The sequence below is a fragment of the Pithys albifrons genome, chromosome 3 (genome assembly GCF_047495875.1).
Source record: "Pithys albifrons albifrons isolate INPA30051 chromosome 3, PitAlb_v1, whole genome shotgun sequence".
In the NCBI taxonomy this organism is placed as follows: domain Eukaryota; kingdom Metazoa; phylum Chordata; class Aves; order Passeriformes; family Thamnophilidae; genus Pithys; species Pithys albifrons.
Window position 1 is genome coordinate 65,415,217 of NC_092460.1, and position 27,083 is coordinate 65,442,299.

A 27,083-nucleotide genomic window follows, 5' to 3' on the forward strand; every position below is an offset into this window, starting at 1 on the left:
ACGAAGAGGCACTGCCCCCTTTCTGTTGCAATTAGTTATTGATGCTGAGGCAGGCAAGTGGAGAGCTGTCTTCAGAGCTTCCTGTCATCCTCTGGATCATTCAGTACAGAGTGCTTTGAAGTTTCTCTCTTCTGGTGTTTTCAGAACTGCTTCTTCTTTGCAGCAAAGACCTTCTTCATCGGCAACCTACACTACTCTGTTACTGACCAAAGGGGCAGGAGGGCAAGTGTTCTCCTCTGGGTGTCTTCGGTGAGGAACTGTCACAATATCATAGCACCAATGCCTGAATTTAAGATGTAAATGATCCTTTTCTCTTCCATGAGCACATCCATGAATATTGCATCAGTGTTTATTTTTCTACTTAGGCTTTTATAGTTTTGTGAGAATAATATATACTTTTTCCTCTAGCAGAGTAAGGCTTCCTTTTTTCTGTTTGTTGGGCCAAAATTCATCATGATAAGAATGGTGCCAGTCAAAAGCAGAATCTGGTAAAGTGGAATATGATATTTCAAATTTCATTTTTATGAAAGCATTGAAAATTCTTAGTACAAGCAATGAATTGTTAACTCACAAGCATGGTGGATATAAATGTTACCACATCAGCAGAGTATTATAACAGGATTTAGATTTCCTCTGGGTCTTGCTGCTGTGAGTTTTAGTTCCAGTATTATTTGTGACTAGGACAACTGTATTTCAACTAACTAGTGCATAATATGGTGTTTTGTTCAAATTAGTTACTATGCAAAAATACATAGAAGAAAAGAGAATGCAGAAAATATCTCTTCTAGTGTGTGTTGAAAACCACTAACAGTGCTTTGGAAATTTTTCTCAAGCAATGTATTCCATCCTACCCACAAAGACCTAAAACTGTGGCTATTGCATCTAAATAATCAGTGGGCAAAATCACAGCACTGTATTTTCTTAGTCTGTTACATATTCGTCAGAAAATTATTTTGTCTAAAAGGAAGAGCTCCTCATGTTCACACACTAGAATGCCAAGGACATACAGGACTCTCATTCAGAGCAGGTAACATTTTACTTGTGCTTTGTGCTCATTTTTTTCTCTCCATGTAAATGCAAGAGAGTGGAGACTATAATAGAAAAGAGTCTGACAAATGCAACAAAAACCTGGCAGATAAGTGAAATAGTAAAATATTTTCTAAATGTGAAATAATTCTGCAATACTGTGGAGACATACCTATCACACAGGAAAACAGAAGTTACTCTGTGAAGGGGAAGAGCCATCAAGAGTGAAACTGGAGGGGAGGGGGATGCTCACTGGCATCATTCAACAGACCAAGTCTGCAACCTCTGGAGGAATTCAGTAGACATCAGAATAGAGAATAGTAGGAGGAAAATCACCTAAATCAATCAAGTGTATCACCCAAGCATAACAGATGGGTGAATTTTGCCTTGAACTCTGATTGTGCGAACTGTGTGTGATGTTACTTTTCCCCACAAAGCAGAGCAATACTATAAAAACCCTATGCCTCAGTTAACAGACTGTACCCAGTGAGATTTCTCTTACCATGCAGAAGGTGCTAAATTCTTTCTCCAGTCCTAAGAAGTATTCACTAGACATTGAGTACAGCTCACTGTAAGTATAATGAAATAAAAGCTAAAATAATGTGCTTTATAATGCTGCTAAATGCTCATCTCTGTCCTCTTCCGTATGAAAAAAATGAGATATTCTGATGGGAAAGGCAATATATTTTTATATAGTTTAAAAAGATAGATTCAGATAACCCATAGGAGTCTGTAGAATTCACTGCCAAGGAAGAAATTTGAAATACAAATGTATTAGCGCAAGGTATATGCACATATAGTCACACAAATAATGAGAACCGTTACTGTTCTCTGTCTGACTTCAGCATTTTTCCTCAGAAACGTCTTGTATTTTGAACCTTTACAAAGAAAATCTTGACTAGTTTTGGTTTCAAGTTTGGAGGTGGAAGAAAATGACTCAATATTGATTACTATTCTCTTTTATTAGTCTTTCTGCATAGACGTGAAAATTATTAAACTATAGTTCCAGTCACTTACACAATCTCTGTGCCCTGTCAATTGCCCTCTGGATGACAAACACTAACTGTAATACCTTTTTTTTTGGTTTTAGAAAATCAGTATTCATTTAAATTAATCATTATCCTAACAGTACTGTCTACCAAATAAAACCTCATAAGAAATATTGGAACCAGGTTAAAAAACTGATGTGCTCTTTTCTTCATTAATGTAACCTCAGCTGCACCTCTGGATATCACTGTTCAACCACATCTCTGCTCTAACAGATGAGAATATTTCCAACAATTCTCTCTGGCTCTGTTCTCATTTTTAGATCACAGAGCACAGTCACTGCAAGAATATAATTATGGTGTTGCTGATCCATTATCGTTATACAAAACTGTCCATTGTGAGTAATCATTTCAAGTAACGCTCAAAGGGTAGCACTTTGCTGTTGGACTACTGTAAACATGCCAGGTTTTGTAGTTTATTGCACAAGCATGGGAACTTAATATATTTACAGGAAGGGGCCTTGAATTTCCTGACTAAAATATACTAGCTTTGCATAGATTTGGAGGATAAATTTGCCCTATTGTGTAGTGCTGAACATGCTTTCTGCACTCTTAATTTAAATGCTAGGGATTGTTTTCAGGGAAATGTCATTGTAATTGTTCGAAGCACAGCTATGTGCCAACACAAAATTACAAGCTGGAGAACAGTTTCATGGTCATATCCTATCAGGAGGAATTTGCAAAGCACCAGGGACTGGTAAACTGAGTTTGAGGTGGGAGGCAGGAATTTTTGTGCTCTGGTCTGTCTCTGTCACCAGCTCATTAGAGCACTTTGGACATGGCATATAAACTTCCTCCAGCCATACTCTTAACTACTGGATTGAGGATGGCTGAGTGTTGTGTCCATCTGAAGAGATGTAGCAAAGGTGACAACCTTAACATGAGGTACAACAAGAGTCCTACTTGCTACTACTTGTTCACATCATTTAAGAAAATTGAGAGAATACAATTATCAAAAGAAAAATCAAACCCCAAAAAACAAAAAACCCAAAAACTTTCTCAAGAACCGAAAAATACATTCCTTGGTTTTGGCAGAGTTCTCAGCTATATTTTGTCCTGATCTGTAAGATCATAGAATCATAAGATGGTTTGGTTTGGAAGGGACTTGGAAGAAAATCTAGTTCCAACTCCCCTGCCATGTACAGGGACAACTTTCTCTGGATCAGGTTGCTCAAAATCCAATCCAACCTGGCCTTGAACACTCCCAGGGATGGAGCATCCACTTATAAATGCAATACACCCAGAAACATTTAACTGCACTGAGGCTGCCTAGCAGAGAGTAGTTTGTCTCCATACTGCCAAACTTCCTTTACATCCAAGAGTGGGGAATAGATGCAGGCTGACTACTGGGAATGGTTTGTACATGTGCTCATTCCTAAACTGTGACAGGGAATTGCTTTGGAGTGCTCTTGTTGTCAAAGGCTAAAAACAAACCAGGGCTGCAAGGCTTGATATGCAACATTGTCATTCAGTGCCTGGGAATGTTTCCTGGCACTGTGATTGTTTTTTTCAAGATGCACCTTGCACATCAAGTGCACAGCTGGTGTAGCTGCTGACATGAAGGGAACATTTCCTGATTGTGGGCAGTAGCTTATGGCCTTTTAGTAATTCTCTTTTTGGTGCAGGGTCTCCCTGCAGCCCCTTATTGCAGTTTTCCTTCCCCTCAGACCACCTTAACTACTTGGAAAGCCACACTGACTGCTGGCACCTGCACTCTGGGTGACAGGGTTAGGGCAAGGGCTGAAAACCTGGGCTAATGAGGTGGGAGAAACTACCCCTAAGTAATGGGGAACATGATGTGAGATCCTACTTTGTGGGTCTCCTGCTCAGTGCCTGAGAAGCCTATGTTAGCACATGGGTTCATCACTAGATATAATTCTGTGCCTCCAACTTGAATTTGTGCAACATTTCTGTTAGTGCACAGTCATGCTAAAAACTTTCTACATGTACCAGACTTTTGAGCTGCATAAATGTCTGTTCTGTCTGACCAATTACAGATGTCGTTGCTTATCTGCAGTGTAGGAAGAGGGCAGGAGCGTTCCTCTTTCTCTGGAGGGGAAGTGAACTCAGGCACCAGCCTAAAAAAGACCGTTTAAAACCCATATTTTAACTATTTGACTCCTGGATGGTTGAGAAGTTGTTTTGGTGTGGTTAGAGCTCTTTGAAGCAAAATTCTGTGGAAGTTGCAATCTAATTAAATAAATGCAAATAATTGTACCATTGCCCAAATTTACACTCACAGTCTATTTCCCGGTGTCTCTGGTACATCTTACAAATTACTTTAAATTAATGTGAGTTAGACGGTATGTTTCCATTCCTATTTCCATCTCCACTTTAAATTGCGCCACATCTCTTTTTTCTTCTCTTGCAAAGAACTAAAAGCTCTTTAAAGTATGTGACTTTCACTTCTGGCAGTGGATAATTCAGACAAATTAGCCCACCCTTATTTAGAGAAATTCTTCTGATGCAGCTTCATGGTCCTCTGCTCTCATGTACCCAGGAGTGCTCCATTTAGCATGCAGTCCATGCCTACCCTTGGTTTTGCCTTTACTGTCTTCTGAGGTTTAGTCAGGAATTTGATAATAATTTTATTGTATTCCGAGGTCTCTTATCTGGCGTTTATTCTTGTTACTACAGTTGCTACTGGTTTTAGCTTGTACACAGGAAACTGCAGTGCCAATCAGTGTCGTTCCCAAGGTGACAGGAAACTGTATTTGGTCGAATGTTGATTGTGCTTGTCTTTACGGCTCCACCCATCACATTTTCTTCCTTTTTGGCTTAAGTTAAGAAAAATTAATCAGTGCCTGCCATCTGGTAGACAGTTTTGGTGGTTTTGCAGTGATTCGTCCAGCTGGTCTTTTGAAAAGTTGCATATGGCACAAAAGACAAAGGGAAAATATCCATGTTAATATTTAAATGCTTCTTGAGGCTTAGATTTATGGGGACCACTGTTGCCCTGAGCACGTGAGTAATCTGAGCTGTATGAATAGTCCCCTTGTCTTTTTCAGCAGCAAGTTTGGGGTTTTTAAGTGCTATTTAGTCAGAGGCTTAAACTCTGATGCAGCTTTCTAGTGACTGATTTCCTCAGCTCCTCTCTGCCTCTAGTTCTTTTCTATCCTTGACCATGCAGATATAGTTTCTGTGACTGCTTCACTAGCTGTGCTAATGTGCAGGCAGAGTTGAACACCTGGAAAACTGAGGAGGTGTATGTTAGCTGGACTTGAATGGTCTGAGCATCTTGTCTCAGCCCACAACAAGATGTGTCCATCTGTGACATTTGCAACCAAGTATATCGCCTTTTCTCACTGGTGGGCTGGAAAGGTTGTACTAAGGGGCAAAGGGCAAGAGAAGAGCACCAGTTTCTTTATGAGATTGGTTTGCAAGCAGGAAGTATCTCATGAGCCCTGGACTAGTACCCACAAGTACTCTTTTCAGCAAAACACTGTAGAAGAAAGCATCCATTGCAAATATAGAGGTTTGATATTTAGAAGGAAGGCTAATTTTTCATATTTGGGAGTTTTACAGAAAAGTTTCCTTGACTGTCACTATAATGTCTGAAAAAGGCTAATGCTTCAAGCTAAAAAACAAGCATTCACCTTTCCTCTTGTTTTGGAATGCATTTATCTCTGATCATGCAATTTCTTCTATAGCTGAAGAAAAGAAAAACATTGAAATGCCTCCAAAACTGCAGTGTAAAATGTCCAAGTATTTCTTTTAATTGGAAGAAGCCATGTGCTGGCAGTACTTATATTCAGCTTATAATGTGGTCCTCAGTTAATATTCCAGGCCATGAATCTTTGAGTGCAATCGTAATTCATTTTATTTCTATGCAGTGTCAGGGGAATACTTATAAATTATGACAGTTGACTAATTATATTGCTTCTTTTTTGAAAAATCCAGTTCTGGATATTCAGTAAACATCTCTTATGTAGTCAGAGCTAGTATGTACAGAAATCTTAACATTGCTAGCTAGCAGAAATGCCCCTTGTTTGAAAATACACCTTTCTCAAAGAATACTGCATGTAAATCTGTGGGCCAGAGTATTTCTCAGTTCTTGTGAGAAATTCTGTTCAGCATCTTTATTAATAAAGTACCTGAGAGCCTTGATCACAGATCAGGATCCCTATGTGCAAGACTCCATACATACACAAAAATGAAATGTTCTATCCAAAAGAATTAATTCTAAACATTAGACAATGTAGTAAATGCGTATAGACAATCAAATGCTCCTTGGGACATTGAGAAGCAATAGCATCATGGCAGAGATCAGGATGCCCAAAGTATACCACTGGAATGGCTTGGCCAAAGAAATACTACCCAGAGGCAGGAGCTGATTCCATATGACACTGACATTTCAACCAGCCTCTTGCTAGAGTTATTTGTCTGCTTTGATGCCATCACATCTAAGCTGATGCACCAGTTTGGTTTGACTTTGAACCTTAGCTGAGTATGGCCAAGACATTTCAGGAACTCTTTTTGTGATTTTCATACTAAGACAAGTGAGACACTGATTGTTAAGTGAATGATCCAAGATGGTATTGCAAATCAGTGCCTATCTTCATAAAGTACCTGGGCTTTTGAACCCTCCATTCATCTCTTTAACTTAGGGAGTCTATAAGAAGCTACAAAAGCGATATTTCTTTCTGGAACAGGGACTTCCCCTTATACTCCCTATCAAAGAATATACTTTGATGCTTAACAAACAGAGTGTATTGTTGTTACTAATTTATGGTACCTATAATTATCCATGTTATGATAATACTGTGATTTGATAACAAGAGCAAAACAGAACACAGCAACTTCAAATGACTGTTCAAATATGCGATAGGCATCAGAAAGGGAAGTGGTGTATATAATTCCCACACAGAAAAATGTCGTTAAGCACAATGTTTCTCTAGAGAACTCGGTTCCAATGCTTCAGGATGACCAATAGCAGCTCCCTGGAAAACTGTGCTGCCAGACAGAGATGGGGCTGGTGCTGGGTAAGAGGCAGCTGAGTTTGCCCCTCTGCCAGGGCTGGTGCTTCCGCTTCCCACCATCCCCCAACAGGCATCTCCTGTTTTTGAGATGTCTCAAATTCTTCCTGAGTTATAACAAGTTCCACCAGAGGACTGCTGCATATAGTCCAGAGGCTTGCAGTTCCTTTCCCTGGATTTGATAGTGGACCTAAACACATAGTCTTACAATAAATTAAGGGAAACAATCAGAACGACAGGAAAGTACACAACAGTTAATAAATACAATTTGCACCAGCTTGTTTCACTTTAGACTCCATTTAGCTTGTTTTGCCTCAGTGGATTTATGAAGGTATCTGGAAAGAGAGTTTGGCCTACAGAGCACAATACTGAATAGGTTTGTGAAAGAAGGAGGCATTATGAAGACCAGAAAGCTGGTATTGTAATTAATCCCCAAGTTATTTCTGTGGCTACAGAGAATGTATTTGCAATTTACTGATAAGATTAGAATAAAATAAATGTTTTCTGCTTCATCACAAGGATTCTCACAAATGTAGGTGGCTTAAATGCATACTCCTCTAGTCCCCATGTCTAATGTTCACTATTGCCTGGCTCCCAGCTACTGAGCTTATCATCCTGAATCAGTGTAGAGGTCATAAGGTGGGCTAAGAAAGCTGTCTATAATAAAAACGACAGGCACAAAAGTGGGGAAGCACCCTTTGGTTCAGGACATTCCTAAACCACAGATTGTCAGAAGATGGAGGACATACTAAAAATAAGTAACAGTATTAATTAAGTAATCAGCAATTCCTGCTTGCTTTGTTCTTGTGTTCTTTTCCAAAACCTCTTCTTACTGGCCATTATTGAAAACAGGATCCTGGTCAACCTTTGGCTTTACATAGTACACCAAATTTATGTTCATATTTCTCCATGACTGCCTTCAGTGCATGTTAACCTGACCTGTGTTGCATCATTAGCTGTATGAAGCCCTGTATGTTGAGAGCGTTTGTACTGAGGTAGGTGGGATGGAGGTCAGGTTAGGAGTGAGTATGGTTATCTTTCAGATATTACTTATCTCTCCTCTCTTTATTTCATAATACAATGTGCATTTAGAGAAACACTGTCAGAATTCTCGTATTTCCCTCTCCTATTCAAATTCATAGAAGTTGATTTAACTCAAGCTGTTTAAGTTTCTTAATGCCATGAATCCTTTGATAATAGGGGACTATTAATCTGAAGCAATTGTCATTGTTTCATTCTGAAATTTTTAATCTGTACTGACTCATTGATGTTTTGTATGAGAAAGTAGATCCAGAAAGCCTTTGCTCTGGCCTTTATCTCTGGACACAGGTACAGATGCATTTCCCTTCTCTAGACCCCTGCCTATGCAGTCCCCTGTAGGAAATGTCTCTGATGAAGGCAGGCGGTGGCCAGAGCCATGGACTTCAAGGGATCTGCTGAGCTCAGTAGAAAAGAGCTCCAGGTCTATTACCTGTCTGTTCCTCATCAGCTGTTCAGCTCTGAATGGGCCCTCTTAAAGGTCTACCTAACCCCTGAAGTGCAAGATAAAATACGCCTTGGTATGCAGACATTTACAGCTGTCTTAAAACATGGAAGCATTGATCTGTTTCAAATTGCAAGCCTAAGTGGGTTTTCTAAACTTTATTTTCAAAGGGAATCCAGGCACTTTTCACATTAATATACTTGTTTGAACAAGCCTTCCTATAGGAAGCAAGACTGGAAAGCCAGACTGTGAAAGTGGGTCAAGAAAAAAAAGCTAGAAAGAAAAAGTGTATATAGGTGTCAGCTCTGGAGACTTTGGAAGGAGCTAAATGGCAGATCTAAGTGCACATATAGGGGTCCTTTCTCTAAGGGCGTAAATCTCGTCAACTCATAGAACAGCTTAGACTCATAAGTGACCCTGGAAATGGAACTGTATCTTCCAAAGTGTATGAGCTAAAAGGATTTGGGGTCTGTACAGGCAGTCTTAGATGCTTTGTCCACTGTGTGACTGAGCAGAACCTTTCTGCCAGCTCCCTTTGGAAGTGTCCATAGGTGGCGCAGCTCAGTTGAGCAATTGTGTGCCTCTGGAGGTTTTACATTCTTCAGAAACTGCTGCTGTTCAGTAAATTCTTCAAAGTACACTAACAATTCATTTGTCTGCTTAGAAATCTTCCGTGTGACACTTGCAGTAGTTTAAAGATAATGAAGACCAAGTCAAATAAACAAGGAATGTGCTTTTTTATTATCTTAAAGTTGACAGGGTGTAGTAAACGCCTCTTTTCCCAGATGTTGCTTCCTGTCTTTCCCAAATGGCAAACTCACCAGGAAAGAACTCATTGTACTGATTAGTCTTCAAGTCACAATAAAAAATAATTTTTTCTTACTGATATTGTCTGAAAGTACTGCCCATTTACATTACAAACATTCCTGCCCATGTCTTTTTCCAGGTCAGCTGGTTTTGTTTAAACCCTCAAAAGGGTATTAATTCACACATTGATGTGTGAATAGATTATATATTTGCTTGTTTTGATTTAATGGTTGTAGATTATATTCCTTAAATGAGCAATAGTTGCAGGAGGGCAGTAGGGTTTGTGCTTAAGAGATTAATTACTATGGAATACATGAGGCTAAATTGAGTTACCTATGAGGAAAAAAACAAACAACATTTTTTTCATCTAAAAGATTATTCATTTGTATAACCACATGGCTGACCAACTAAATAGCAAAAAATCTCAGTTAAGCAGTCTTAAAAAAAGCACTTCCTAGAAGTGTTGCACTTCTCCATCCTCATTGATTAGGTCAGTTCTCCCAGATAGGCTACATTCTCTGTGTAATGCAGGAAAGCACCCCTGGGCATGCTGTAGTGCTCACCAAAGGAGTGAGCCTTGCATATGCTGGGAAAAGTAATCTGTCTTTGCACCTGGACAAGAGGTCTAAACTGGCAATGATAGTACCTGGCTACAGCTACTCTAAGGTGTCATGGAGGTACTTATGAACTGAAATCATAGAGGGGCAACACATACAAGTATGAAAAAAGTATTGTGCAGATTGCTTTTTTTCTTAGTTTTCAAGGAAAATATATAGCAGACAGAATATGCAGGGCTTTATAAACAGCTCTTTTTGGCTTACCTTAAATAAATGCATTATTTGAGCTCCTTAGGTTGTGCATTTTTTTAATATGTGCAGGTTAGAAGTCAATTCTTATTATTCTCCATTCTCCTTTCCATTATCCTATTCTTCTAATACCTTTTGTTTATATTCATTGTAGCTTGGTTTAAATTAGCATGTGCATTAATCAGAGAGAACAGGTCATCCAGGCAATGAGGCCTCCAGAATGAAGTAGAGCAATGCTGGTGTGCAAGCAGACAATAGCAATAAACACAACTGCATTCAATTAAAGCTGTACTATCTAAAGAAAATTAACCATAAATTAGTAAACATTTGTTCAGCTCTTTGAATAAACAGCTCAAATAAGCACAACAAATTAGCATCTTCATTTATTTTTATTTATGAATATTTAACTCAATTTTCACTTATGCTGGAGACACATATATGTGACCATGGTTCAGAACCAGAGTCTTATGTTGCTATTCAAATTTTATTGAAGAGAGAAGTTTGCGTGACAAAATGCAATTTGATTGTACAAATAATTTACAGGAAAAGATGGGAGTTTGTATAAGCTTTGCATTTTTGAACAGTCAGTTCCCGTAGCTGAGCGGTGTAGCCTTATCGAGGGCAGAACAGGAGTGAATTGGCAGTACATTAGAAAGCCTGATTAAAAGAGGGAAAGTTGAAACTACACTCATGTCAGCTGTTTTCCTCTACAGGATATTGAGCCATTCCTGTCCTAACCAGATACTGATTGCTTAAAACTTAATCCAGCCATACTTGTCAAAGCCGTTTCCTCAGTTCATTTTGACCTGCTGAGCTGTGAGTAGATCCTGAGAATTGTTTGTAATTTAGTGCTAGAGGTATTGGCCTGCTGTGGGAACAAGATCAGACACTCTGAAGAGAACATGAAGAGCCTCCAGTTTCCAGAAAAGCTGTTTAAATGTTTTAGCTGAGGTTCCCGATCAGCTTCTGTGAACTCAGAGAGGGCTGGAGTGTGCTGCTGGGTGCTGCCAGGAGCTTTCTTGTAGCTGGGAAGCTGCAGAGGATTAGAAGTCTTACCTCACAGCAGCCATATATGCATCTTCTCCTTTCAGTAGGCACACAGCTTGCTGTCATCACTTCCAGACCCCTTCCTCTGAGTCAGAAAGCATCAGTTTTTCAAGTGTTGAATAAGAGGAGAAAAACAAAAATGCAGCACTGGAATACTATGAGGAGAGCTGTGTGACAGAGTGAACACTAGCAGAAATGGCAGATGTTCTTTCCAAGAAGATGCATACTTCATCCTATTGCCTCTCTTACAGTCTTCATCTTAAATATATTCAATCAATGGCTTTCTGGTGATAGTTATTAACTTCAGTGTTATGTCTGCACTACCCTCTGTATGTGAGGTCCTCCATTTGGTGAGATGGGGCTGCCCACACCAATGGCTGCAGGATTTGTGTCAGGTGCAGATGACTGTGAGACAAATAGACAAATATTGGTAATATTAACCATTTAATTGAAGCATGTTTGGGGAAAACTGGGCTAATATCTACCTGTCTGTCTAGGATCTCCTCTCTGCAGAGGAAGAATCAGAACCAGAGGAAGGTTAATCTGTGAGAGGAATAAGGCTTTGGAAATGAGGCCAGGAGTCTATAGAGAAAGAGAACTCCACTGTTCCCATGCATGATAGGAGGTCAGTAGGTAATTTCTGGTGATTTAAGTAGCACTGGTATGTCAGGAGATAGCAGGAGATGGGGAAGATCAGTTTTGACTACCTGCCCCCCCCAAGTGCTGAAGGTAGAATTCAGGTCCTGAATTTTTATTTTCATAAATAGTAAAATTGCTGCAAAATAACCAACATGAGCTGAGTGGAATAGATCCTTTAAGGTATCAAACTATAACAATTTAGACTAATTTTGGCCATAATGCAAAGTAAATCAGTCATATTATATTCATAGTTAGAGATTTTCTATCAAAATCAGTTTGTATTCTTCTGCAAGTGTGAATGATAGACATATGTAATACTGAATCTTCAAGTCAGTTAGGAGTAATTTCCTTCAGAGAAGAGTACCTATGACATTTGATTGCAAAATTACTTATAGTAAGTTAAGAAATAACACAGATTTAGGGAACCTTACTGCTTCTAACAGTAATTCTTCTTTGGCCTAGTTAATTGGTTGATTGCAACTTTTGATTTTTGAGTACTTCAGTCTGGATGTGATACAGATTTGGTTTGTTGAAGTGTCAATAACCTGAGGTCTGAGTGGGTTTCTAAATGCTGCAGCCCTTGTTCAAGTGAAAACCAGTGCCAACCCAGCTAGCAGTTAAAGGAGAAAGCACTTTGGAAGCTGATTTTTCATCATGGGTCTGCCAAGCACAGAATCTGTAAAACAGTGCTTCTTCATAAGGCTCCTAGGAGAGTAAAAATGAAAAGTACAGCATATGAAATAAGTACTGTGTGCAAATATTTATGTGTTAGGATGACATTCATATAGTTACCTAATGATGTTTAGTTCATTATTTTTTCAAACTAATACTGATGACATTGATTGGCCTTTGTTGAAATTAAGATTAAGTAAGAGGATAATTACACTAATGGGTATTGTATATTATCAGAACTCATGGGATTTTCTGTCAGAATGTTCTTTAATATGTGCTGCAGCACAACAGAAAACTGAAACTTATGAGCTCAACATTTCCAAGAAAAGAATGTATGCTTAATAAAAAATGAATCTTCGTTTTTCAAATTTAGGTGGTCAATAATGCATTTTTATTGCATGCTTAGAAGGCTTCTTTGAGATAGTATGCTGATGGTCAGAAAAAAATTAAAGCATTATCATACCCATTAATTTAACCACACTCTCATTCAGCCGTACTTTCCCAAGATGTCCAGTAATATCAGCAGTGCATGGTGCATATGTATTTCAGGCTAGCAAGTACAAAGCAAGAATCATATATCTGCATTTTTGAAAAATACATAAATCAATCTTAGGCTTGTTAGAAGCAACTATTTAACAATACTGTGAATGTTACTTGAAAATTTATCAAATTATATTTCGCTTCAAATGAGAGTCATTTCTTAGCTTTCTGAGGACTGTCTGTAATGGATATTATAGGTCTTCATTTGTCAAGAAATGTCTCAGCTGTTTATTAGAAGATCCATATGACTTTTTGCCTAAGGCTGAAAGAAAACAGCAGTATCTTCAGTCCTTTGCAAAGATTATTTTAACCTCTGTACTTCTGCTTTTCTACATTTTTCAACATTGATTTTTCTTCATGAAGTCACAGTTCCCTATTTTTATTTTTTATTTATTTTATGTTGAAATACATGATTAATACATTAAGTCCTTTTCTCATTTACTGTGCTTTCTACACTGCACCTCACAGTAGTTCATCTACATGACTGTGTTAGCTCTTGCTATTTTGCTAAAAGCAACAAGAAAGCTGAGCCCTCAATTTTTTCCATTGGTCTTTTTTACAGATTTACTTTTCTCTTTCCTTTGTATTGCTCTACTGAAACATAAAACTAGGTATGCAGATGGAGTCTGGCACCACAAGGTAGTAAGTGCTGGAAAGTATGTGCCTAGTTGTGTTCTTCCACTGCAGTCACAGCAGTGCAAAATCCACCTGCATTCAGTGCCTTTGCTGACGAGATGGACCAGTAGGGTGAGACTCAGGATCCATGTCCAGGCCTAGTCTGTGAGCACCAGAGAAACAAAATGCACAGCAGGTTTGTGGTGTCTTTCCCTTCAGAAAAACACAGGGGGAATATCCGTCCGGAGTGTTCCCTTGTAACGCGGGATCTGAGCACCCAAAGCAAATTCTGTCCCCAGTAGCCACAGCCAGCACCACTCGTTGTGTTGATTCATGGCTTTCTTCCCACACCCCTGACACAGCTCCCTCCTTGGCTACACAGCAGCTCGGCTGAGAGATGCAGGACTGATGGCAAAGGAAGAAGCACCTCCCGTGTCTGTAGCTGGGCTCAGAGGACAAGAGCTCTTGGAGGGCAGCAGCCATCACCGCTGCTTCCAACACCACTAGAGAGAAGAAGAAGCCAAGGTTCAGAAATCTGGGTGTCACATTTTTCAAGAGTGCTGGAAAAACATGGAAATGTTTATTTAAAGAAACTACTAGGCTTAAATAAACAACTGTGAAAAACAGGTGGGACAATTTGATTTTTATAATCACCATTTATGGCTTAATTTTAGGGTCAGGAAAGACCCAGAAATAACCTCACTAAGGATTAAGAGGTGTTAGTAATCTGGTGACCCTCTGAGATGGACAGGTGGAGCTTCCTTTCGAGAGTGTTCAAACAAATAGTGCATTTTTTCTAATCATGGACTGTAATAAAATCTGCTTCTATAAATGTATTATTTAAAATACTCCAGTGAATTCTCATCAGTGAACATGTTCCTATTATCCAATTGGAAAGAGGGCTATGAGTTTATAGTAAGACTCCTCTCTGGGATTCTAGACAATGCATAGACACAACTGGTTTCCTGATTGCACTTACTCACGTACCCAGTGAGAAGGTGGCTGTCCCAGCTGCAGAAACTTCAGAAGAGTTAGTCTCATGATGATTTTAATATAATCTTGTCATAAATGTTCACAATTCCTCGGATTCCTCATGTGATGATCTTCCTCATCAAGACAACCTTGAGAGGATGCTGGGCAAGGTGTGTTAATGTAGGGAACATAAAGAGCATAAAGGTGTTCAAATTGTAAAACAAGGTTGTAAATATTCATGAATAAGGGAAATTGCTAATGTATGTAAACATGATAAAAAATTATTGAATGAAACATACTTCTTCAGAAAGGTTCTTTGAGACGCCCATATTTATGGAAGTGTTACCTTTAGAGCTATTTTCTATTGTATATCCTCTTATGGACTTTCTGAAAAGATTTCTATCCTTTAGGTAACTATTTCCTGCCCTATATTCAAATTTTATTCAATGTGTAGCTTTTTATGCATTAAATATGCACCTAAGAACTAGTTCTTCTTTCCAGAGCAACAGTATTCACCAATAATCCCCATAAATGGTAAAAGCTGTAAACTCATAGTTATAATTAGATCAGGTATATTTTTTGTTGTTGTTAAAAAGGAAATAGCCTTTTTGCCAAGACTGTCAGTTATAACAATGTAAAAGCCAAAGAAAATATTAACATTTTCACTGTACTTTGTTACTGGACAATGAGAATACTTTTCCTCTATATTAGGAAATCCCAGTAGGCTCTCCCAGAAGTATGTCTGGGTCTAAATTGCTACCCGTTTCTCAACCAAAGGCAGTTTAAACAGTTTCATGGGGATTCATTGCATAGCCCTACCATGGATTTCTGGATGGTTTTCAAAAGATTGGATTTGCGATATATGCCCTCAGAGCCACCTGTTTGAGGGATTGCCTTTTTCCATGGAATAAACTGCTAGTCATCATCAGAAGAGATGCTTGTGCAGGAGAATTTTTATGAGAGAGGTCTATCAGGATGTTTTCCTTGAGAAATGGTGTGGAGCTGGGGACTGACTTCCCCCATAGGCAGGGACAGTCCCCAGGGAAATGCAATGGCTATGTGAGCCAGCACCCTCCTGCAGGGTCCAGCTGAGAGCGGCCACCACAGCAGGCCCTTGGTGTGCCCACCTCCCAGGCTGTCACAGTTCTGGATTTGGGTTAGTGCTGTACTGCCAGCCAGGATTCAGTGCCATGCAGGCTGTGTGGTGAATCACAGGGCACTGCTCGTAGCCTGTGCATATATCAGTTATTTGTCATTTTTCCTCGAGATGCTACTTCACTTCTGCCTACCTTCTAGCAAAATTAGGAGAATCATAATCCACCCACTTCCCTGTGCCAACAGAAATTGGCCCGATCTACCCCTGGTGGCAGCCAGCCACTTGCAGCCACCTTGGCTCCTTCTCACCTCTCCTACCTTTGCCTCTGTCACTGACTCACTGCTACCATCTGCAGACCTAGGCACTGTCACCCACTCATCACCTCAGCTGAAGTAGGCTTGTGAACACAATGGCACTAATCAGGTGGTTTTGCCTCTTGGCTATTGTTGCGTTGTGCTTTGTGAGTGACTGGAGTAATTTCTATTCGTGAAGACTGACATGATATAAAATCTTTAATTTTAAAATAAAATTACTGAAATTTCTGCTGATGAGTAAGAGGAAGAGAATTGCATCAAAGTTGTGCCAGAACAAAAAAAAGTGTTATGCTCATATGATTACATTTGCTCAGATATGCTTGCAAACAAATACTTGTGGGCCAATGATAAATAATGAAAGGGCAGTAAAATGCAAGTATTAACATTAGAAACTTTTGATGCAGACCAGAAGTGCTACATCCAGTTGACAGCTGGTCATTAATGGGGTTCCCCAGGGCTCAGTATTGAAGCCAGTCCTGTTTAATATTTATCAGTGATCAGGGGGATCGAGTGCAACCTCAGTGAATTTTCAGGTGACACTAAGTTAGGCAAGAGTGTTGATTTGCTAGAGAGTAGGAAGGCCCTGCAGAGGGATCTGAACAGGCTGGATTAATGGGCTGAGGCCAACGGTATGAGGTTCAATAAGGCCAAGTGACAGGTCCTACACTTGGGTCACAACAATACCGTGGGGAGCTACAGGCTGTGGGCAGAATGGCTGGAAAGTGTCCATCAGAAAAGTAGCTGGGGGTAGTGGTGAACATCCAGCTGAACATGAGCCAGCACTGTGCCCAAGTGGCTAAGAAGACCAATGGCATCCTGGCTTCTGTCAAAAATAGCGTGACCAGTAGGACCAGGGCAATGAGTACTGTGTCCAGTTCTGGGCCTCTCGCTTAAAGAAAGGCATTTTGGTGCTGGAGTATGTCCAGAGAAGGGAAATGAAGCTGGTGAAGGATCTGGAACACAAGTCCTGTGAGATGTGGCTGAGGGAACTGGGGGTCTTCAGCCTAGAGAAAAAGAGGCTCAAAGGAGACCTTATCTCCCTCTACAACTTCCTGAAAGAAGGTTGTAGCCAGGTGGGGGTCAGTCTCTTCTCCCAGGCAACCAGCAACAGGCAAGAGGAAATGGCCTGAAGCTGCACCAGGGGAGATTCAGGTTAAATACTAGGAAGAATTTCTTCACAGAGAAGTAGTGGAGTCACAGTCCCTGAAAGTGTTCAAGTGCTATGGTTTACTTGACATGGTGATGTTTGATCAAAGTTTGGACTCAATGACCTTGGAAATCTTTTCCAACCTTAACAATTCTGCAAAGGAATTATTCCCCCATATTAATAACATTTGCCTTTCAAATACTATCTGATCATGTCTGTATTATAATAGTATGTGATTGTACTGTAAAAGGGACAGTTGTGTCTTAACAACACTCCAGTGCCTGGGCAGGTGTGCAGGCACACTCCCCCAGCAGTAGTTCTCCTGCAGATGAGAAATGCACTCAACCAAACAGAGTCCTAGAAGAAAAACTGGAATCTCTGGATAATAGATTATCCAGTAAATGGTTAATCACAGACATGTGTGATTTTCCAAGTGGACCAAGTATAGAGCTGTGTTCTGATCTGTCAGGACAACTATTAGGAGAGACTTCAGACAATCTTATGTTGTGTTTGTACATATATATCTCAGCATGGCAGAGTGGCTAGAATCCAAAGAACTTCCCCATAAGCATACATGAATGGAGAGATGATGATATGCAGAGGTGGGAAGCAAGCGGGCATTGTCATATCTTTTTATGTGCATAGCTGCTTGGTAAATGTTAAAGACATTTGCACTGAGCTGAGTGTCTTTAGTCCAGTGCAGACATCTGAGTCTGTCAGTCTTACAGTACTGATTTCTGCTTAGTAAACACAAAAACTTTGATTAGTGCCTACAGATTTGTGTCTAGTCATCTCAGTTCACAGAGCATGAGTTTGTTGCAATCCATATGCTTAAAGAGCTGAGTAGATAGCATTTGATGGATGGGTTGAAACTATGCAAAAAAACAATTTTAAGTGTTGTTTGGAGACAGCCACAAAAAGTATAGGGCTAATACCAAACACACATAAGTGTGCTCTACTTGTATTTTCACAGTTCAAAGTTGTTGTTGAATCCAACTTAATTTTCCTGTTGAAATTGAAATGTTATGAATTTGATTGTACTGTAAGAGATGTTTGGCATTTCCAAATAACCCCTCTAAGTCTGACCATTCCTCCTCCTGGGACACAGGTCATTTCTTGTGGTTTATTGCCTCTCTTTTCCCTCCTACCTAACATGAGAAATTTTCCACTGTCTTAGTACTTGAATGGTTTGAACTGCATTTTCACTTATTTCTGCTGATTTTATCATTTTACTCCCTCCATTATGTATATTTTATTTCAGTAGATCCTTTAACATACACATGACATAACTGAATTTATTTCAGGTTGTTAAATGTATCAATTAGAAATATATCCCCTGGGGTTTTTCTGTGAAATATTTCTTCCTTACTAAGATATCACTTTCATATTTGACATTTATAAGAATAAGGTAGCACATAGCGAGTAATTTCTGCTTCTAAGAATAATCCAAAGAGTTGCTCCCTAGCACACTATTCTTGCAGGTTGTTAGACTGAAGAGGTAGTCTGTATAATCTTGGTTTTCTGGCTACTCAGTGATCAGTGAAACCAGTCTTACAGTATTTGCATACCCAAATCTCTCAGTGACTATACAGAATGTTGAGTGCATAAATAAGTCAGGATCGGCCTCATGAGAATGGGACTTACATTAACACAGATCTCATATAACTGTTTTAATTATTTTCTAATGCAGACGAGGGTCCAATGTTTCACTGACTTTGGATATGAGCAGCTTGGGAAGTGTTGAACCTTTCATCACTGTGCCAACCCCACGAGAAAAAGTAGCAATGGAATACCTGCAGTCAGCTGGCCGTGTCCTGACACGGCAGCAGCTTCGAGATGCAGCTGCGTGTTCGCATTTGCTTCAAACAGAATTCATGGTGAGTTGGACAAAAAGCTTTAAATAAGGATTTTTTACATAACTGGCACAACAGAAGATGTGGGAAAAAATAGTTGGGCAACACTTTAATGTCAAGCTACAACTAATTTCCAAAGGGCAGATTAGATAGTTTCAAGGTGGTGTTCTATGTTTCTGCACTGCTGAAAACACAAAAGGGAGGCAGTCATATCCATGGATAATAGAGATTCCTCTGGATTTGAAATCCCATTCATAGATGGGGTAAGTGTTGTATTAGAGCTACAGTACAAACAACCAGACCTGTAACACTGTGACAGTTTCAGACAGATCATAAAGGCTATGGTGAAAGAAAACACAGTGATAACTGGAGATTTTGTTTATTCGTATGTAAACATCATGTATGTTTGCAATTTGAGCACTAAACTTGCAGTCACTATAAATTACTTTTTGGAGCAGACAGGCACACCTGCAGTCCCTGTCCAAAAGCAACTTTTGTCTCGAGGTCCAAAATATCTTTAACAAGCATGCCATACAGCAGCCTGTTATACTCAAGATCAAAGAACTGAAGTACTTTGTGAGTGCATTTACTGGTAAAAAGGATAAGAATCTAAAATGAAGAAAGTACCCAGGTAGAAACAAGTCAGAACAGAAAAACTCATTCAGGGAAAACTCCTTACAAATTATTAGTTGGAGTCGAAGCTGACCAGGAATGCAGGGGATAATAAAAAAAGTTTTTTCAAATACATTAATGACAATAGGCAGTACAGAAATATCACTGGCCCGTTACAGCACGAAGATGGTCACCTTACAAATAGGGACAAACAAGGCAGAGGTGTTTAACATTTTCTTTGCCTCTCTTTTCACCATGAATGATGGCCAAAGGGGTCTCAGTCCCCTGATCTGGAGGACATTGATTGAGAAAGATCAACTCCCAGTCACCCCTTCAATTGTGTGTAATCTGCTGCTCCAGCTGGATTCCTACAAAGCTATGGGGTTTGATGGGATTCATCCCAGAATCCTCTCAGAGCTACCTGATGTCATTGCAAAACCTCTCTCAATGACTTTTGAGCAGTCTTGGGAATCCAGAGAGGTCCCATCTGACTGGAAGCTGGCAAATGTCACTATTTTCAAGAAGAACAAGAAGGAGGACCCCAGAAACTACAGGCCTGTCAGTCTCGCTTCAGTGCCTGATAGAGTTATGTAGAAGATTATTCTGGAAAATATTAAAAAACACCTGATAGACAACACAGTGATTGGTCATAGCCAGTACAGCTTCATGAGAGGAAAGTCTTGCTTATAAAATCTGATTTCCTTCTATGAAAAGGTAACCCACCTAGCTGATCAAGGGAAGCCAGCTGATGTAATCTTTTGGGATTTCAGTAAAGTTTTTGATACTGTCTGTCATAGAATCCTCCTGTTCAAAATGTCCAGCACAGCTGGATAAACACATCCTGTGGTGGGTGAGCAATTGGCTCACGGGTTCAGCACAGAGGGAAATAGTGAATGGGGTGACATCAGACTGGAGACCTGTCGCTAGTGGGGTTCCACAGGGCTCCATCCTGAGCCCTGTGCTCTTCAACATCTTCATAAATATCTTGGATGCAGGACTGGAAGGGATACTGAGCAAGCCTGCTGATGACCCAAAACTGAGAGAAGCTGTTGACTCCCTCAAAGGCAGGGAGGCTCTGCAGAGAGACCTGGATAAATTAGAGGACTGGGCAATCACCAACCATATGAAGTTAAACAAGGGAAAATGATGGATTCTGCACCTGGGATGGGGCAATCCCAGGTGTTCGTACAGCCTGTGGAATGAGATGCTGGAAAGCAGTGCCATGGAGAGGGACCTGGGGGTCGTGGTCAGTGGCAAGTTGAATATGAGTCAGCAGTGCCCTGGCAGCCAGGAGGGCCAACTGTGTCCTGGGGGGCATCAGGCAAAGCATCACCAGCCAGTCAACGGAGGGGATTGTCCTGCTCCACTCTGTGCTGGGGCAGCCTCACCTTGGATATGGTGTGCAGTTTTGGGCACCACGATATAAGAAAGGTATTAAGCTATTAGAGAGTGTCCAAAGGAGGGCCATGAAGATGGTGAAGGGCCTTGAGGGGATGTTGTGTGAGGAGTGGTTGAAGTCACTTGGTGTGTTCAGCTGGAGAAGAGACTGAAGGGACTCCTTTTTGCAGTTACAACTTCCTTGTGAAGGGGAGGGGCAGGCACAGATCTCTTCTCTGTGGTGACCGGTGACAGGACCCAAGGGAAAGGCCTAAGTTGTGTCAGGGAAAGTTTAGTTTGGGTATTAGAAAAAGGTTCTTCACCCAGAAGATGGTTGGGCACTGGAGCAGGCTCCTCAGAGCACCAGGTTTGACAGAGTTCAAGAAGTGTTTGGATGTTATCTCAGGTACATGGTGTGACTCTTGGGGATGGTCCTGTGCAGGGTTAAGAGTTGGACTTGATCTTCCTTGTGGGTCCTTTCCAACTTGGCATATTCTGTACTTATGTGATTCTGAAAAAGACTGGTATTGTAAAAAACCCAAATGAAAGAAGCTGTCAGAAAAAAGGAGACACCTTTTACAAGGGAAATAGAAAAGGTCATGAACTGATGCCAGTTCAGTGGGAAAGCTGAGTAAGGCAGGTAAAAAGATTTTGAATTAAAAGTATTGTAACTTCATTTTTAAACAGATCAAAAGCATGAAGCTTACTAAAGAGTATAAGGATCAATTGATAAGTGATTTGGAGAAGTTGAAGCAGTAGGTGAGAAGTAACTGCATTATTTGTATCTGTGTTGACCATAGAAGAACTTAGGGAAATCCCTACATCTGTGGCAAGAATAGGTTCAAGTGGATCACTGGAGGATCTGTCTGAAAATGAAGCATTAATGGAATTGATTCTAGAACAATAAAATTAATAAACGTTACTCACTGGAGTAAGCTAGTAGCCACTTAGGAGTCCTAAAGGACTTCATATAGGTATTTAGTGATGTATTAATTGGGCAGGTGTAACCTGATACCTGTGCTTCAGCACCTGAGGAATCAGAGTGTCAGAGGTTGCAGTTTCTCAGAAGGGCTCCAGAAGAGATTCAGAGAAATGCATGCCTAGAAATCTGATGTCTAAATCAGAGAAACTGGAAGGAATTAAAATAAGAAGCAAATAGATATATGAACAATTGCAATAGTGCAATGAGTAATCAACACAGTGCAGGACCGGAAGGATTGGTTGGTTCTCAGCATAAAAGGAGGTCACAAGCAGAGTCCCAAGGCATCTGTTCTGGAAGTGATACTGAGAAAGATGTTTGTAAGTCATGTGGCACACAGAATAAATAGTTAAGTGGTGAAGTTTAAGGATGACACTGGATTACCAAGCGTAAAATTGAAAATAGACTTCAAAGAAATTACAGAGAATTTTATGGTGGTGATGAGTCAGAGGAAATCCAAGGTTGATAAATAAAATGTTATACATTTGGGAGAAAATGATTTTGTATACTTTAATGGGTTCTGAAATAGAAAGCTAAGAATCTTGGGAAAACAACTATAGGATAATATAGAAAACATTGTTATGAGATTGGAAAAATATCTGTAATGCATTGATAGCTGCAGGCTTCTCCAATCTCCCTATCTCAAAGCACATATGATGATCATAATCATAGAGTAGAGCAGCTTCTATATCAGGAGATACCAAATTGACCAGGACTCTTCTGCCTAGAAAAGGGACTGCAAGAGGCTCTAACAGAAGTCCATAAAATCCTAATTGCAGGGAGAAGGTGAATATGGCATGATTATTCATGATTTTTTTCTGTCAAAAGAACAGTATCAGGTGAGCAGTGATATATAAAGAAAAGCTTGTCTTGTTCTAGTTCCCTCAGATGCCTTGCTACCACTGGCTATCAGAGGATACCAGGGAGGTGGAATGCAACATTATCACCTACCCAACCTGAGCCTAACTTTTTTAGCTTTTACACGGGTTACCTAACAAGGCATGTAAGAGCTGGAAGACATTTACAACCCCTTGAACATACCCCAGGTGTAACAAAGATATACAAATAATGCAGTTCTTATTAAACATGATCCCTTGGGTTTCATTTTGTTTCCAATTTGTGCATGTAACTCAATAGATGACTGCCATGTCACTCTAAAAGTAGCTTTTCATTATGGATAATAGCATCCTGTGAAGCAGGCCTTTTATTTGTCTTTTAAAAGCCAGGGTTTATAGTAAAAGTCATTTGCTTAAGAAAAATAAATCCCTCAGTTCTTTTTACAAAATGTGGTCAGACAGCATATACAGGAAAAATTGCAAGTATCCAAAATACTTATACCACCAGTTATGCCATAGATTCTCTGCTATTCTGCTGCTTAGGCAGGAGCGGCAGAAGAAATAACTTCATCATGCTTAAACCCCCCATATTAGGAGTCAGTTTGCACAGACAACTTGGCACCTCATAGAATCCTGTTTGCCCAAATCCTCTCACACAGCATTTGGATAGACAGAGAGTCACATTTTATTTGTCCCTCATAGGGGCATAACATGACTTTGGCCGTTCAGTGTTTCCACAGAATTTTATTGAAAAGATCATGACTTGCCTATTCTGTTTTTAAACCATTTTTTACAATGTGTTTCAAGATGAAGCTGTAGAACAGAATTTGTTTACTATCTTTCTTGCTATGGATAAGAGCTTTAGTAAGAACTTGAGGCATGTAAACAACACAATATTTAAGCCTTATCCATTCTGCTCACTCAGCTTGTTTTAACTAGCTAAAGAAATACAGTAAGACAGTCTCCTGGAGACTAAAATTATTAGTTCTCATGAAAAACTTCCAGGTGTGAAAAAAGTGGAGAAATTATCAGTTTTCAGTGGAAAATTAAACATGAGCAGTTTCAGGTTATTTTGAGTTCTTTAGTTAGTTTTTTTTTAATTAACAACTAAGAGGCCATTATTTATGTTTATTGTAAAAGAATTTAAATTATTGTAAAAATATTTTCTCATAATATTTTTTAAGCTGTTTTTCTTTTTTTAATAATTCTGACCAAAAAAAAGGGTGTTTTTAGTTGGGACAATATACTTGATTTGCAGAGAGGAAGAACTATAAGTTGCCCAGCATATACTTACTTAGTAGCGTGAGCTGCTACTATTCAAAAAACAGAATATCTGAAATTGGTGACAGAAGATAAAATTTATTATTCCAAAAATCCTGAAATGTCAGGAGATACATTCCTGCATGGAAAAGTGCCAGATTGTTAAATCGAAATAATATGGTCCTCACAAAAATAGAGGGATCAGTATAATGACTATCTGCCTGAATTTTCCTAATTTTGCCACATTTTCTTGAAGGCTTTCAGAGGCCCAAATAGCATCTCTTCAAGTGTGTGTACAGTTGTAGCCTTGAAAGGCTAACGTGAGCCACAATAGCTGTTATTAAAGGGGTATTGCTCAGAGGGCAAAGTAACCCATGAACAGTATGCACACGCATCTGTAATGGCAAGCAAGTGACTGAGCACATGAATATGTGCAGTTTATACATTATTTGCAATTATTTAATTAAATATATGTGTTTAATAAAACAATTCTGTATAGGTAGTTTATACAGCTACAGACTTTGTATACATGATCATGTTATTTGCAGTCTGCTGGGCTTATTTGCTCCCTTGTTAGCAGCAACATCACCCCCATACTATCCTGATTTTTTTGCTAGAATAATCCTTGTTTGTCATATCCAGTTTCAGAATAAGTGACTTATATGTGGCTGTGATCCACAGTGTATTGTCAGATTTCTGTCTGTGCCCTTGGCCTCAGAAGGGCTTAAAACTGGGAGGAGCCCACTGATTAGAAAGTGTTTACAGGATGTAAGTGATTAATATTATTAATGGACCTTGTTGGCCCACAGAAATGTGTTTTTGTTTTCAACTTGATGACATTTCTGCATCTGTCAGTAACTTGCCAAATGATGAATTATTTAAAAATTTCAGCAGGCATAGGGAGGGAGACAGCCAGGCAGCTGGAGGAGCCTCACTGACCACCATTACTGGCTGGGCAGGCAGAGGACTCTCTTTCTCACACTTCTTTCTCCAGTGTCTGTAGATGACAAACACAGATCACATTAAACATAGGCTTAACATCTTGCTCTCTCTCGGTATATAGTTCAGCAGGGAAAATTTTCAGAAGCCATTCACTGGTGGTGTTTATACTAAACCAGAACTGAGCCAGGGAAGCTCTAGGTCAGCCAGCTGGAACAATTCAGACCCCAAGGGCCAAGGATAAGAGTCTCAAAGAGGTCACCATTGGGAAGCAGTAAAAGTCAGAGATAAATATAAGGAGGGTGTGGGAGCTAATTTTGTAGTTCTGGGGAGGAGGAAGTGGCGTCAGAAGCAGGACAGAGGTGAGGTGGTTTGACCTAAGGTAATGGGATGAGATTTATGCAGGAATGGAGTCTTAAAAGTGAGAAGATTCCACACTTAACACAAGCATCATATGGATAGCAGTACAGGGAGCTAAAAAAGGACTGGGTGAAGAACTTGCAAGAAAGGAGTATCTTAGCAGCAACACTTTGGCTGGCTTGACACAGTGAGTCATTCTTCTGAGGAGCCAGCTGAAGAGCAGAGAAGAGATTGAGGAGGAAACTGAATGAGGGACAGGGAGAATTAAGAAGACCCATTAAATGCATATGCATAAGGCAGAGAAGGTAGAAAAATAAAAATGAACACAGAAGTTGCAGACTGACATAGTAACATGTTCAGAGTCAAGTTGGGAAGCAGAAGCAAATCACAGTATTTCATTATAAACCATGTAAATTTTACTTAACTTTGCAATCTCTTCAAGCAGAAAAGTCAGAGGGTAGATTCCCCTGCTTGGTGAACCCACATAAAGATCTGCTGTTGGTTGCATCTTTGGTAGGAGGCCTTGTCCCTGTTCCTCTAAAAAAACCCTGCAGAAGTCAGTCATGCTGAGCAGGACCAGAGCTTGTGTCTGAAGGACAGTGACTGGATCTCATCTGTGCCAAAGTCCCAGGTGGGCCTGTACCTCTAGAGTTAGGAACCAAGTGATTGTGGAGGAAAATCTTAAAGTAAATTTTCCAGTGATGCAAGCCAAAGGATGCTCCTCAAATTCCTAAGTGTCTGTAATAGACATTTAATATGCTGCTGTCTCTAAGGATAAATGTCCCAGGCTAGCATGAAATTTCCAAATCTCTAGTAATTACTGTTCTTTTAAGTAGAACTATTCATTTACTGAAGATCAAATACCAGCTTACCCTAAGAGAATTTAAATAGTGGTGGCAAAAAAAATCAGTAGAAAAGTTGAGGATTTGGTTCAGCTGAAGCATTTTTAATTTGATTTTGCCAGATTGTTTCGGTTGGTAAAACATCCCCCATGATCAGGAAAAAAAAATCCTACATGTTTCATCTTGTCAGTTTAAAAGGCTTGTTTTTATTCAACTGTAAAAACGCTATTTCAGGACCTCAAAATTATCCTTGCCCTATCTTAAACATTTTGTTCATGCAAAAGTGGGGGATTTTTACTTTTCATGCTGACAAACAACTTGAAAAACAGTAATTTTAAGTTCGTCAGGAGCTTATAATTTGTATATTTTTGAAACTTCAAGGAAACTGTCACTTTACTTACTTGCATATCTGCATGTTCAAAGAAGACAATGCAAATCCATCACTAAAGGATCAAAATGAGAAACAAGAGGAATAGGTTTAGATTTTATTAATTTTGAGTCATTGAATGCAAAAGACTAAGACATTTCATTCTAGTAGTTTAAATAAAAGGCAAGTGAGGTATTTGAATGACATTGTTAGGGCTTAGCACAAATTTTAAAAAATTATTTGCCATGTTTGCCATGTATGTAATTATTTTAAAAGTTCCTCCCCCAGTTATGTAAAATATTGCTCTTTTCTGCCACAGTACTGCACTTTTGAACTCCACTTTTCTAGAACTATTGTGCATTTTAATCTTGCTTCATACGTGTAAAAATGTTTCTTTTAATAATTTATCAAAAGTGTTCCTTGGAAGTCACCCCTTCAATATGCAATGCTCTGTGTTTATTAAAGGAAGGGT

At 39.6% G+C, this 27,083-nt stretch overlaps 1 protein-coding gene across 1 annotated transcript in view; it reads left to right on the forward strand.

The window, feature by feature from the left end:
* PTPRR (protein tyrosine phosphatase receptor type R) overlaps positions 1-27,083 on the forward strand; it is a 153,658-nt gene that overhangs the window by 98,531 nt on the left and 28,044 nt on the right. Inside the window, exon 7 of the mRNA XM_071549957.1 lies at positions 18,877-19,063. Within this exon, the coding sequence (XP_071406058.1) occupies positions 18,877-19,063 (187 nt within the window). The remainder of the gene's footprint in view (positions 1-18,876; positions 19,064-27,083) is intronic.